Source organism: Anomaloglossus baeobatrachus, chromosome 1 (genome assembly GCF_048569485.1).
Source record: "Anomaloglossus baeobatrachus isolate aAnoBae1 chromosome 1, aAnoBae1.hap1, whole genome shotgun sequence".
NCBI classification, from domain to species: Eukaryota; Metazoa; Chordata; class Amphibia; order Anura; family Aromobatidae; genus Anomaloglossus; species Anomaloglossus baeobatrachus.
Genome location: NC_134353.1, coordinates 655677327 through 655691771, shown reverse-complemented (window position 1 = coordinate 655691771; position 14445 = coordinate 655677327). Strand labels below are relative to the sequence as shown.

Sequence of the window (14445 nt, the reverse complement as noted above, 5' to 3'; positions counted from 1 at the left end):
CCTCCGCCCACAGCAGAATCCGCCGGACTTCTTGGAAGGCTTGACGACTGCGAGTGCCGCCCTGGTGGTTGACGTACGCAACCGCCGTGGCGTTGTCCGACTGTACGCGGATCTGCCTGCCCTCCAGCCACCGATGGAACGCCTTGAGGGCTAGAAACACTGCCCTTATCTCCAGAACATTGATCTGAAGGGAGGACTCTGTCGGAGTCCAGGTTCCCTGAACCTTGTGGTGGAGAAAAAACCGCTCCCCATCCTGACAGGCTCGCGTCCGTCGTGACCACAGCCCAGGATGGGGGCAGGAAGGATTTTCCTTTCAACAGAGAAGTGGGGAGAAGCCACCACTGAAGAGAGGTCTTGGCTGCCAGAGAAGAACGGAATTTTGTTTACTTACCGTAAATTCCTTTTCTTCTAGCTCTAATTGGGAGACCCAGACAATTGGGTGTATAGGCTATGCCTCCGGAGGCAGCACAAAGTATTACACTCAAAAGTGTTAAGCCCCTCCCCTTCTGCCTATACACCCCCCGTGCTCCCACGGGCTCCTCAGTTTTGGTGCAAAAGCAAGAAGGAGGAAATATAATTACAAACTGGTTTAAAGTAACTTCAATCCGAAGGAACATCGGAGAACTGAAACCATTCAACATGAACAACATGTGTACACAAAAAAACAGGGGCGGGTGCTGGGTCTCCCAATTAGAGCTAGAAGAAAAGGAATTTACGGTAAGTAAACAAAATTCCGTTCTTCTTTTTCGCTCTATTGGGAGACCCAGACAATTGGGACGTCCAAAAGCAGTCCCTGGGTGGGTAAAATAATACCTCGTAAGAGAGCCGTAAAACGGCCCTTTCCTACAGGTGGGCAACCGCCGCCTGAAGGACTCGTCTACCTAGGCTGGCATCCGCCGCAGCATAGGTATGCACCTGATAGTGTTTCGTGAAAGTGTGCAGGCTCGACCAGGTAGCCGCCTGACACACCTGCTGAGCCGTAGCCTGGTGCCTCAAAGCCCAGGACGCGCCCACGGCTCTGGTAGAATGGGCCTTCAGCCCTGAGGGAACCGGAAGCCCAGCCGAACGGTAAGCTTCGATAATTGGCTCCTTGATCCACCGAGCCAGGGTTGATTTGGAAGCCTGTGACCCTTTACGCTGGCCAGCGACAAGGACAAAGAGTGCATCCGAGCGGCGCAGGGGCGCCGTACGAGAAATGTAGAATCTGAGTGCTCTCACCAGATCTAACAAGTGCAAATCCTTTTCACATTGGTGAACTGGATGAGGATAAAAAGAAGGTAAGGAGATATCCTGATTGAGATGAAAGGGGGATACAACCTTAGGGAGAAATTCCGGAACCGGACGTAGAACCACCTTGTCCTGGTGAAACACCAGAAAAGGGGCTTTGCATGACAACGCTGCTAGCTCAGACACTCTCCGAAGAGAGGTGACTGCTACTAGGAAGACCACCTTCTGCGAAAGGCGTGAGAGAGAGATATCTTTCATTGGCTCGAATGGTGGTTTCTGAAGAACCATCAGCACCCTGTTCAGATCCCAGGGTTCTAACGGCCGCTTGTAAGGTGGAACAATGTGACAAACTCCCTGCAGGAACGTGCGTACCTGTGGAAGTCTAGCTAGGCGCTTCTGGAAAAACACCGAGAGCGCAGAAACTTGTCCCTTAAGGGAACCAAGCGACAAACCCTTTTCCAGTCCAGATTGAAGGAAGGACAGAAAAGTAGGTAATGCAAATGGCCAGGGAGAAAAACCCTGAGCAGAGCACCATGACAGAAAAATTTTCCACGTCCTGTGATAGATCTTGGCGGACGTTGGTTTCCTAGCCTGTCTCATAGTGGCAATGACATCCTGAGATAATCCTGAAGACGCTAGGATCCAGGACTCAATGGCCACACAGTCAGGTTGAGGGCCGCAGAATTCAGATGGAAAAACGGCCCTTGAGACAGCAAGTCTGTTCGGTCTGGTAGTGCCCACGGTTGGCCGACCGTGAGATGCCACAGATCCGGGTACCACGACCTCCTCGGCCAGTCTGGAGCGACGAGGATGGCGCGGCGGCAGTCGGCCCTGATCTTGCGTAACACTCTGGTGAAGGGACCATTCCCCTGCGTCCATGCCCTGGCGACTGAGATAATCTGCTTCCCAGTTTTCCACGCCTGGGATGTGAACTGCGGATATGGTGGAGGACGTGGCTTCCACCCACATCAAGATCCGCCGGACTTCCTGGAAGGCTTGACGACTGCGTGTGCCGCCTTGGTGATTGATGTATGCCACCGCTGTGGAATTGTCCGACTGAATTCGGATCTGCTTGCCTGCCAGCCACTGCTGGAACGCTTTCAGGGCAAGATACACTGCCCGAATTTCCAGAACATTGATCTGAAGCGAGGACTCTTGCCGGGTCCACGTACCCTGAGTCCTGTGGTGGAGAAAAACCGCTCCCCATCCTGACAGACTCGCGTCTGTCGTAACTACTTCCCAGGATGGGGGAAGGAAGGATTTCCCCTTCGATAATGAAGTGGGAAGAAGCCACCACCGAAGGGAGGCTTTGGTCGCCTGAGAGAGGGAGACATTCCTGTCGAGGGACGTCGGCTTCCTGTCCCATTTGCGTAGGATGTCCCATTGAAGGGGACGCAGGTGAAACTGCGCGAAAGGAACTGCCTCCATTGCTGCCACCATCTTCCCCAAGAAGTGCATGAGGCGCCTCAAGGGGTGTGACTGGCCTTGAATGAGAGACTGTACCCCTTTCTGTAGTGACTGCTGTTTGATCAGCGGAAGCTTCACTATCGCTGAGAGGGTATGAAACTCCATGCCAAGGTACGTCAGCGATTGGGCCGGTGTCAGATTTGACTTTGGAAAATTGATGATCCACCCGAAACTCTGGAGAGTCTCCAGGGTAACGTCGAGGCTGTGTTGGCATGCCTCTTGAGAGGGTGCCTTGATCAACAGATCGTCCAAGTACGGGATCACAAAATGACCCTGAGAATGGAGGACCGCTACTACAGTAGCCATAACCTTGGTGAAAACCCGTGGGGCTGTTGCCAGGCCGAATGGTAGTGCCACGAACTGCAGGTGTTCGTTTTCCATGGCGAAGCGCAAGAAGCGTTGGTGCTCTGGGGCAATCGGAACGTGGAGATAAGCATCCTTGATATCGATCGATGCAAGGAAATCTCCCTGGGACATTGAGGCGATGACGGAACGGAGGGATTCCATCCGGAACCGCCTGGTCTTTACGTGTTTGTTGAGAAGTTTCAGGTCCAGGACAGGACGGAAGGACCCGTCCTTCTTTGGGACCACAAACAAGTTGGAGTAAAAACCGTGGCCCTGTTGCTGAAGAAGAACAGGGACCACCACTCCTTCTGCCTTCAGGGTGCCCAGCGCCTGCCGAAGAGCCTCGGCTCGCTCGGGAGGCGGAGAGGACCGGAAGAATCGAGTCGGGGGACGAGAGATGAACTCTATCTTGTAACCGTGAGAGAGAATGTCTCTCACCCAGCGGTCTTTTATTTGTGGCAGCCAGGTGTCGCAAAAGCGGGAGAGTCTGCCACCGACCGAGGATGCTACTAGAGGAGGTAGAAAGTCATGAGGCAGCCGCTTTGTTAGCGGTGCTCCCAATGGCCTTTTTAGGACGTGACTTAGACCGCCATGCATCAGAGTTCCTTTGTTCTTTCTGAGACCTTTTGGACGAGGAGAATTGGGACCTGCCCGCGCCCCGAAAGGACCGAAACCTCGACTGCCCTCTCCTCTGTTGGGAGAGGTTCTGCTTGGGCTGGGGTAAGGATGTATCCTTTCCCTTGGATTGTTTGATGATTTCATCCAGGCGCTCGCCAAAGAGCCTGTCGCCAGAAATTGGCAAACCGGTTAAACGCTTTTTGGAAGCGGAATCTGCCTTCCACTCCCGTAGCCACAAGGCCCTGCGGACTACTACCGAATTGGCGGTCGCAACTGCCGTACGGCTCACCGAGTCCAGGACAGCATTCATAGCGTAAGACGCAATTGCCGAGGTCTGGGAGGTAATGGAAGCCACTTGTGGCGCGGCCGCTTCAATTTTCGCTTGACCTGCTGATATAGCTTGTAGCGCCCATACGGCTGCGAAAGCTGGGGCAAAAGAAGCTCCGATAGCTTCATAGATGGATTTCATCCAGAGCTCCATCTGCCTGTCAGTGGCATCTTTAAGCGAGGCCCCATCTTCCACTGCAAGTATGGATCTAGCCGCCAGTCTGGAGATTGGAGGATCCACTTTGGGACATTGAATCCAACCTTTAACCACTTCCGGGGGAAAAGGATAACGTGTATCCTTAAGGCGCTTAGAGAAACGCTTATCCGGACAAGCATGGTGATTCTGGATTGCCTCTCTGAAATCAGAGTGGTCTAGAAACATACTCTGTGTACGCTTGGGGAACCTGAAGCGAAATTTCTCCTGCTGAGAATCTGACTCCTCCGCCGGAGGGGCTGAGGGAAGAATATCCAGCAACTGATGAATGGATGCAATAAGATCATTCACTATGGCGTCCCCGTCTGGAGAATTAAGATTGAGAGCGCTCCCAGGATCAGAATCCTGATCAGCTGTCTCCGCATCATCAACCAGAGAATCCCCCCGCTGAGACCCTAAACAATATGATGTCGAGGGAAATTCTAAGCGGGCCCGCTTAGACGATCTGGGGCTAGGTTCTAAGTCCGAACCCTCCGTCTGGGATGTATGAGATACCCCGTGAGGACATTGTTGGTCCAACTGAGGGGGGTCAGGGAACAATGATTCAACAGAGTCCCTTTGCTGAGATACCGGTCTGGACTGCAAGGCTTCTAGTATCTTAGCCATAGTCTCAGAGAGTTGATCCTTAAAGGCTGCAAACTCAGTCCCCGTCACCTGGACATTGTCAACAGGTGGCTCCCCCTGGGCCCCTCTTAGCAGAGGATCCGGCTGAGGAAGTGTCACAGGGGTCGAACACTGTTCACAATGAGGGTCAGTGGAACCTGCCGGTAGCTGGGTCTTACATGCGGCGCAGGCAACATAATAAGCCTGTGTTTTGGCACCCCTGCCTTTTGTGGGCGCCATGCTATCGTTTTCCCTGAGTAACACAATAGGGTATATAGCCAGAAAGAACTGTGCTCATACAGTGTAAATTATATACAGTACACAAATAATGTACCAATACAATACAGCACCATGGGGCTAGCACCACATGTGCTGCTTACCAGCCGCCTAAGCGGTTGTGAGGCCACCAGAGACCGTGTCTGGGTCTCCCATGAATATGTCCCTCTCTGCAGCGTCTGTGGAGCTGACAGGAATGGCTGCGGCGTCCTGACGAGCTGAGGAAGCTGTGGGCGTGGCCTGGAAAGAGCGCGAAACGGGCGCTCACACTGTGCATAGTGAGGGGAGTGGAGCATGTAAATCATACTCCAGCCCTCATTGCTGCTCGCTCCGTGCAGCGTCCCGCCCTTCCCCTGCCTGTCAGGGCTGAGGGCGGGAGAGAAAAAGGGAAACTAGGCCGCAATGAAGCCGGGGACTGTAGTAATAAACGCGGCCGCCGTAAAAGCGCGGTCGCGTGAAAGTCCCCGGCGAACTACAAGTCCCAGCCGCGCCGCAGTGTCCCGTGGCAACGGCGGTCAGTGCGGTAGCCCTTACATATAAACACACTCAGCGACGCTGAGTGTGTAATGGCACATATAGACCCGGTCAGCGCCGCGGTCCCCGGTGCACTAGCACACCCAGCAAAGCTGAGGTGATGCCGTGCGCGGTCCCCATAGGGATACAGAGTACCTTTAAGATGCAGGGCCATGTCCCTGAACGGTATCGGCTCCTATCCATCAGGCTCCACAGGAGTTGTGGATGAAGCCCGGTCTCAGTGCCTGGAGACCGATAAGATCCCACTTCACCCAGAGCCCTAAGGGGGATGGGGAAGGAAAGCAGCATGTGGGCTCCAGCCTCCGTACCCGCAATGGATACCTCAACCTTAACAACACCGCCGACAAGAGTGGGGTGAGAAGGGAGCATGCTGGGGGCCCTATATGGGCCCACTTTGCTTCCATCCGACCTAGTCAGCAGCTGCTGCTGACTAATCTGTGGAGCTGTGCTTGCATGTCTGCCTCCTTCGCACAAAGCAAAAAACTGAGGAGCCCGTGGGAGCACGGGGGGTGTATAGGCAGAAGGGGAGGGGCTTAACACTTTTGAGTGTAATACTTTGTGCTGCCTCCGGAGGCATAGCCTATACACCCAATTGTCTGGGTCTCCCAATAGAGCGAAAAAGAAAGACGTTCCTGTCTAAGGACGTCGACCTCTTGTTCCATTTGCGGAGAATGTCCCATTGGAGTGGACGCAGATGAAATTGCGCACAGGGAGCTGCCTCCATTGCTGCCACCATCTTCCCCAGGAAGTGCATGAGGCGCCTCAAGGGGTGCGACTGGGCCCGAAGAAGGGATTGCACCCCTGTTTGCAGCGACCGCTGTTTGTCCAGCGGCAGCATTGACTATCGCTGAGAGAGTATGAAACTCCATCCCGAGGTACGTCAGTGACTGGGTCGGGGTCAATTTTGACTTTGGAAAATTGATGTTGACAAGCCACCCGGGAGGGTGCCTTGACTAGGAGATCGTCTAGGTAGGGGATCACCGAGTGGCCCTGAGAAGCGTTGATGCTCTGGAGCGATCGGCACATGGAGATAGGCGTCTTTGATGCCGATTGATGCTAGGAAGTCTCCTTGGGACATCGAAGCGATGACAGATCGGAGGGCTTCCATGCGAAACCGCCTGGTTCTCACATGTCCGTTGAGCAATTTGAGGTCCAAAACGGGACGGAATGAGCCGTCCTTTTTTGGCACTACGAACAGGTTGGAGTAAAAACCGCGACCGCGTTCCTGAAGGGGAACGGGGATCACCACTCCTGCTGTCTTCAGAGTGTCCACCGCCTGAAAAAGCGCAACAGTGCGCTCGGGGGGCGGAGATGTTCTGAAAAAAACGAGCCGGAGGACGAGAGCTGAACTCTATCCTGTAACCGTGAGACAGAATGTCTCTCACCCATCGGTCTTGGACATGTGGCCACCTCCGTTGCTGAGGTCTGTATGGTTTGGGCTGGGGTAAGGACGAGTCCTTCCCCTTGGATTGCTTAATTTCATCCAATCGCTCGCCAAACAGTCGGTTGCCAGAAAACGGCAAACCGGTCAAGAACTTTTTGGAAGCAGAGTCTGCCTTCCATTCGCGTAGCCACATGGCCCTGCGGACTGCCACAGAATTGGCGGATGCTACCCCTGTACGGCTAGCCGAGTCCAGGACAGCATTCATGGCGTAGGATGCAAATACTGACGCCTGAGAAGTCAAAGATGCTACTTGTGGCGCAGCAGTACGGGTGACCGCATTAATCTCAGACAGACAAGCTGAGATAGCCTGGAGTGCCCACACTGCTGCAAAAGCTGGGGCAAAAGACGCGCCTATGGCTTCATAGATGGATTTCAGTAGGACCTCTATCTGCCTGTCCGTGGCATCCTTGAGCGATGCACCGTCAGCCACTGCTACTACTGATCTAGCCGCCAGTCTAGAGACTGGAGGATCCACCTTGGGACATTGAGCCCAACCCTTAACCACGTCAGAGGGGAAGGGGTAACGTGTGTCATTAAGGCGTTTAGTAAAGCGCTTGTCCGGGAAAGCCCTGTGCTTCTGGACCGCATCTCTAAAGTTAGAGTGATCGAAGAAAACACTCCGAGTACGTTTAGGAAACCTAAACTGGTGTTTCTCCTGTTGTGAAGCTTGTGTAAGGGCCGGTCTGGACTGCAAAGCCTCTAGAAACTGAGCAGACCATTTATCCATAGACTGACTCATGGAATATGAAAGCGACTCAGAGTTTGTCAGCTAAAACAGCAAACTCTGTCCCTGCCATCTGGACAGGGGGAGCCGGCGGTTCTACCTGGGCCGAGGGACCCCCCAGTGCCTCAGGCTCCGGCTGAGCGAGTGCCCCAGTGCCCGAGCATAGGTCACAGTGAGGGAAGGTGGAACCTGCAGGTAGCATAGCCGCACAAGAGGTACAGGTAGCAAAATAACCCTGTGTCTTGGCACCCTTGCTCCTTGTGAACAACATGCTGTGGTTTCCCAGGAGCGTGATCACTGAGGGTATATAGCCACAAGCTAACAGTACAGCCGAACCGGAAAATGTATACAAAAATAATGTATATATAAATATACAGTTCAGCACCCTAGGGGGACCAGCACCGGGTAACCGGTGTGTCTTACCGACCGCTCCAGCGGTGTGTGGCCACCAGATTCCCTGCCTCGGGTCTCCCAGAGCTGCAGCCAGAAGTCCTCCACCGGCAGAATATGTTAAAACATGGCTGTCGGCGTTCACAGGGGAGGAGGGAGCCGTGGGCGTAACTACAAAAGTGCGGGAATCTGGTGCCCCAGAGTGATTAGTGAGGGGGGAGGAGGACAGCTACGTGTGCTCCAGCCCTCACTGTCGGCGTCAGACCGGCAAGCAGGCACGGTCGGCGCGGTAGTCCCGGTCAAAAATCAACACCGCAGTCGCTGCAGCGTCTGAGGCCAAGGTGCTCTATGCACCGTCCCAAAGGGGACACAGAGTACCTGTAGATGCAGGGTCCTTCCCTGGTGATACTCAGTCTCCTGTCCAGCAGATTCCCCCAGGGGCTGCGGAGGGAGCCCGGTCCCAGTGCCTGGATGACCGGTTAGGATCCCACTTCACCCAGAGCCCCTAAGGGATGGGGAAGGAATACGGCATGTAGCTCCTGCCTGTGTACCCGCAATGGGTACCTCAACCTTAACAGCACCGCCGACTCAGTGGGGTGAGAAGGGAGAATGCCGGGGGCCCTGTTAGGGGCCCTCTTTTCTTCCATCCGATATAATCAGCAGCTGCTGCTGACTAAAATGTGGAGCATTGTGTGCCTCCTTCAACACAAAGCAAAAAACTGATGGGCCCGTGATGCACAGGAGGGTGTATAGGCAGAGGGGAGGGGTTACACTTTTTAAAGTGTAATACTTTGTGTGGCCTCCGGAGGCAGAAGCTATACACCCAATTAAAACAATTGTCTGGGTCTCCCAATGGAGCGACAAAGAAATAACCTGTGTGTTACATGTATTTAATATACCATTTAACAGGCCTTGCCACAAGACTTAAAATAAACATTTTGGATTTTTTTTTTCATATGTTCACAAATTCTGTTTTAATTACGTTTTTGTTTTTTTTTTCCCTTCTCTTCTTCCAAGAGCTATAATCTTTTTTTTTTTTTATTTTTCTGTAGTCATAGCTGGGCAACGGCTTGTATTTTGCTAGACAAACTGTACTTTTGCATGAGAATATCCATTTTATCATCATGTGATGTAAACTATCAAATGCAGTGAAAGTCAAAAAAGGGTAATTCTGCAATTAGATTTTTTTTACCTTTTTACTTTACAGTTCATTATATGATAAAAATCTTTCAATAGGATTCTCCAGGTCAGTACGATTATGGAGATACCAAGCTGTCATGGCAACCCATTGTCGCCCTATGATAATGAGATGCGTGATGGTTAATTAGGTCAGCGCCACCATCAAGACGTATGCTGTACATGCCCTTGTCACAGATTGACAGCTGCATTTATCAGGTTAACCTCAGGCAGAGCTCAGCTCCACACGTGGCTGTTAAAGGCAGATGACGGCTGAATAATACAGCCATCATCAGGCTGCTCAGTTACTTCAACATATGCATAGAACACAAAAACCTAATTTAATCAAGTCGTTTTCTGATGATAGCTTCCCTTTTAAGTATTCTTCCCTCTTCATCCATTGTCGTCACATGATCAGAAATGTGCAAGTATCAATGAGCATTTCTAATGAGCTTTATTTTTAACATTACTATAGTGATCACTTGTTCAGCATGTAATTTATTCTAACACTGAAAGCATGCAGGAAAAAAAACTAAAACGGGATTGAAGGGGTTTTTTTCATTACCTGATCTAAAACCTCGGTGGGGTTCTCAGCCTCTTTCTTCAGCTTGGTGATTAATCCCTTTGGAGGAATCAGGATCTGAAACAGACGAATGGGATCACTTACTAAGTGCTATCCAGTGTCAGGACAGGCGCACTCACGGAGTCATCTTTATTAATAACTTTGTAATAAAGCCAGTCATTTGCAGAACAGCTAAGTGACTCACCAGCTTAACCAGCTGCCTCCCGAAACAAGCTAACAAATAATGTACCGCTGAAGAGGTTTATACACTGGCAATGGATTAAAGGGCAACTGTGCTTGCAATTAAATATTCACAATTGGGTGTCTTGTGTGTGCAAACATGAAGAATAACACGGCTTCTGCCAATATGTGACATATATCCTGCATTTTCATCTGTTTTCTACTCAGTTAACAGAACCATATTCCATAGACTTTGACATAAAAATAAAATGGATCCAGCTAAAATAAATTACATAAAAATGGACCAAAAAAAAAAAAAAATTTGACGGCCTAGCTTTGTCAACAGATCGCTGTTGGATTCATTCTAAGGGCACGCTTACACGAGCATGAAAACCAGACGAGTGCAAAGCGAGAAAATCTCGCATTGCACTCTGACCAATGTTCGTCAATGAGGGAGAGCAGTCGGTCAGATTCTGGATGCGAGAAAAGTAGCAGCATGCTGCGATTTTCTGCTACATCCGTATCTCTTGCACCCATTTAAGGGAATGGGTGTGAGAGAAACATCGGACTGCACTCGGATGTTATCCTAGTGCAGTGCGATATACGTACAGGCTGACAATGGAGGAGATATGGGGGGGGGGATTAACCCCTCCCTCTCCTCCGCAGCGCTAGCGTCAGGGTCACAGTCGCGTAACACTCGGCTCACGCTCGCAGCAGAGCCCGAGTCAGGGGTCATTAGCATATCGCATCCGGTGCTCTTGCTGCATCGGATGCCATACACTAGTGTGAGTCCAGCCTATCGGATAATTACTGGACTTGTGACCATAGCCCCAACACAGATTTAGGCAAATTTGTGAACAATATCAGAGAAAAACTTTGTGTAGATAGAGAAAGTCTTAGGGCTTTGGGTTCAGCTCATGAAAAATGGGAGCAAAAACAAAAAAAGTGTTGTGTTTATATTTTTGTTCAGTGTATTTAACTTCATTCAGCAGTAAAGTGCTACAAAACGAAAAGTATTAAAAAAAAAAAAACCGCAAATCAGACAGCATATGCCACTAAATACCTTGGTATACTGCTCTACAAGCTTGGTGAAGTAATTGAAAAGACTGTGCTGAGGCCGAAGGAAATCAAATTGGTAATTTCTCTGTTCCTTTTGCATCAGTTGTGTGAGAAACTGGCGACCATTCCGAGCCACAAACTGAGCTGTCAGTTTCACCACATCAAGATCGAAGGCAGATATAGAAGGCGGGTCAGCCACAAACTCAAACTCTGGAGGGGGTTCCTTTGGAATGATGGTCTCTTGGACAACTTGAGCTTGGACCTGACGAGTAAAAAAGTCAGAAAATTAAATTAAAGTTAGCTGTTAAGGGGTTAAAGGAAACCAGTCGATTAGGCAGGGCAGCATAAATATGAAAACTTCCACGCTCCATCCCAAAGACTAGAGATGAGGGAACCCGAACTGTTCATACCGAATGCACATTTAAAAGAATCAGTGTCTGTTAGAGTACCGTACGTATGCTAACCACTGAGCAAGCAGCGCTGGGCGTGGGAATGCTCAACCCAGTGCAAGGCGCTTGCAGTGCCTGAATGGCTCTCAGTGGGGGTAACAACAGTTTTATTGGAGATGTTAAAAAACAAACCCTGCCCTACCTCCCCTGCAAATGCTCTGTTTATGGCTGGTTTCAGACGTCCGTGTTTTAGTTACGTGTGACATCCAGTTTTAACACGGATGTCACATGTACCCATGTTATTCTCTGATGTGCCTCACACGTCCATGTTTGCACACGGATCGTGTGGCCCTGCTATTTCACACGGAGACGTGCCCGTTTTTTCTCCAGCAGCACGGGTGTCACACGGACCACACACTGATGTGATCCGTGTGACACGTACCAGAGAAAACACGGGTTTTTAAATAAAAAGATTTTCTATATTTGCCTGTTCCAGCAATGCTGTCTCTGGCTCTGCTGCCTCCCGCTCCTGACCCCCGCTCATTATTCTCATTGATTATTCACTGCAGTGAGCAGCTGAGAGCAGTGACAGCGAAGGAGACAGCACCGCCGAGGACAGCATCGCCGAGGACAGCATCACTGGGGACATCGCTAGTGACAGGGGAGTATCCTGCCAGCAATGTGTGCAGGGACGTCCAGGAGGTCATCAGATTTCCCAATGAACTTTGATGACCTCCTGATGACACCCCTGCGACAACTGCGCTACAGCGATGGTCACTTCCAGGGGTTCATGAGAGTTCACTGGGAACCCTGATGAGTCCCTGGATGTCACTGCACAAACTGCTGTATACTCACCTGTCACCGGCGATGTCCCCGGCGGTGCTGTCCTCGGCTGTGCTGTACCCAGCCTGTCACGCGATGCTCCGGCTTCCAGATCTTCAGGCAGTGAATAATCAATGAAAATAATGAGCAGGGATCAGGACGCAACAGAGCCGGAGACAGCATCGCTGGATAGAGGTAAATATAGAACATCTTTTCATTACAAAGACACGTGTTTTACCCAGTACGTGTCACACGTATGACACACGTATGGCCATAACCATGCGTGTGACTGGTACCGGATTAAACACTGACGTCTGAAACCAGCCTATGGCTGACTGTATGTGGGCCAATACCCGAACTGCCCAATTAGTGAATTCAAATGGGGTTTGGGTTCTGGGATCAACCTCAGGTCAAGTCCAGGTCCCACTGAACCTGAACTTCCAGGGGTCCACTCATCTCTACCAAGGACCACTGAAAGCAGAATGTAAGACACAACTGACAGGTTTCCTTAAATACTGCACTAAATAAACCATCAGTTTCAATTATGTAGCTTGCAAAAGGTAAAAAAAAAAAATATATATATTTATTTATATTATACAGACATACATACAGGGAGGGCCATAAGTATGGATACACGATGATAAAAAAAAAGATAGCCGCCATGGGCATCACCCATCCTCAAATGTTTTTCCCCTCCATTGTACTAATATGACACAAACGGTAAAGCGATATCAGCAACCACTTCCATTTTATCAGGATGTATCCATACGTATGGCCCACCCTGTATATATACATACATACACACATTAACGTTTTGGGGTTTTTTTAGGCTGAACTGCTAGCAGCCGCACCATATAATAAAACTGGTAACCAAGAAATAAAGTCATGGATCACTGCACCATTTTCTTGGCCACTCCTAGTTCCTCCATATACGTTAATGAAGATGGCCACAAACACCCAAGAATGGGCAGCTATATAAGTTTTCTCCTCTACGCAGCCATTGGCAGCTATTTGGGGGAGGGGTGGGGGTGTTCTTCAGGACTCCCATCTATAAGACTCTTCTGGCATTTGCATTTCCCACATGCATGTCAGGCTAGTTTCACACTTGCGTTGAACGGTATCCGTTGCATTGCGTTGTGTGACGGATGCAACGGATGTGTTGCATATAGTGGCACAACGGATGCAACGGATGCTGCAAAACAACGCAATTCGTTTTTTTTTTCTTTTTTTACAGTTTTACCGTCGGCAGACTATTGTGAACGATCAGCTGATCGCTAACAGTAGTCAGCCACCGGGTGATCAGCTGATCACTAACAGTAGCCGGCCGCCGGGTGATCAGCCGCTCACTCACAGTAGCCGGCCGCCGGGTGATCAGCCGCTCACTCACAGTAGCCGGCCGCCGGGTGATCAGCCGCTCACTCACAGTAGCCGGCCGCCGGGTGATCAGCCGCTCACTCACAGTAGCCGGCCGCCGGGTGATCAGCCGCTCACTCACAGTAGCCGGCCGCCGGGTGATCAGCCGCTCACTCACAGTAGCCAGCCGCCGGGTGATCAGCCGCTCACTCACAGTAGCCGGCCGCTGGGTGATCAGCTGATCGTTCGGTCGCCGACAATGTGTGCGGGGGGCAGGAGTGGGGGGCGGAGTGCGGTGGGTGGAGCCGAGCGGGGCCATGGCTGAGGACGTCAGTGCCGCGGGGACTGCATCGCTGGGGGACAGGTGAGTGAGTGTGTGTGTGTGCGCGATTGTGTGTGTGTGTGTGCGATTGTGTGTGTGTATACATACGGAGTGTGGGGAGGGGGCGGAGCCGAGCAGGGAAGTGTCGGGCTCCCGGCACTCGTAACCAGGGTTCCTTGGTTACCCGATGTGTACCCTGGTTACGGGTGGAGGGAGCCAGAGAGAGCATGCGCAGTGAAATCCAAAGGATTCCGCTGATCAAAAAAACGTTACATGCTGCGTTCCTTCCGCCCGACGCAGCGTCAAAATAACGACGCTGCATTGTCCAGCGGATGCAACGCTGACACTTGCGTTACAGTGCGTCATCCATACAAGTCTATGGAGAATAGCGCAGTGCGTTAACGGACTGCGCT

General features: G+C 51.2%; 1 protein-coding gene across 2 annotated transcripts in view; it reads right to left on the bottom strand.

Moving 5' to 3' along the window:
* Positions 1 to 14445, bottom strand: part of SF3A1 (splicing factor 3a subunit 1) — an 88490-nt gene that overhangs the window by 64182 nt on the left and 9863 nt on the right. For both annotated transcript variants that reach the window (XM_075319957.1, XM_075319958.1), the window contains exons 4-5: positions 11151 to 11408; positions 9911 to 9985 (exon numbers count right to left, since the gene is read on the bottom strand). In XM_075319957.1, coding sequence (XP_075176072.1) covers positions 9911 to 9985; positions 11151 to 11408 — 333 coding nt within the window. The remainder of the gene's footprint in view (positions 1 to 9910; positions 9986 to 11150; positions 11409 to 14445) is intronic.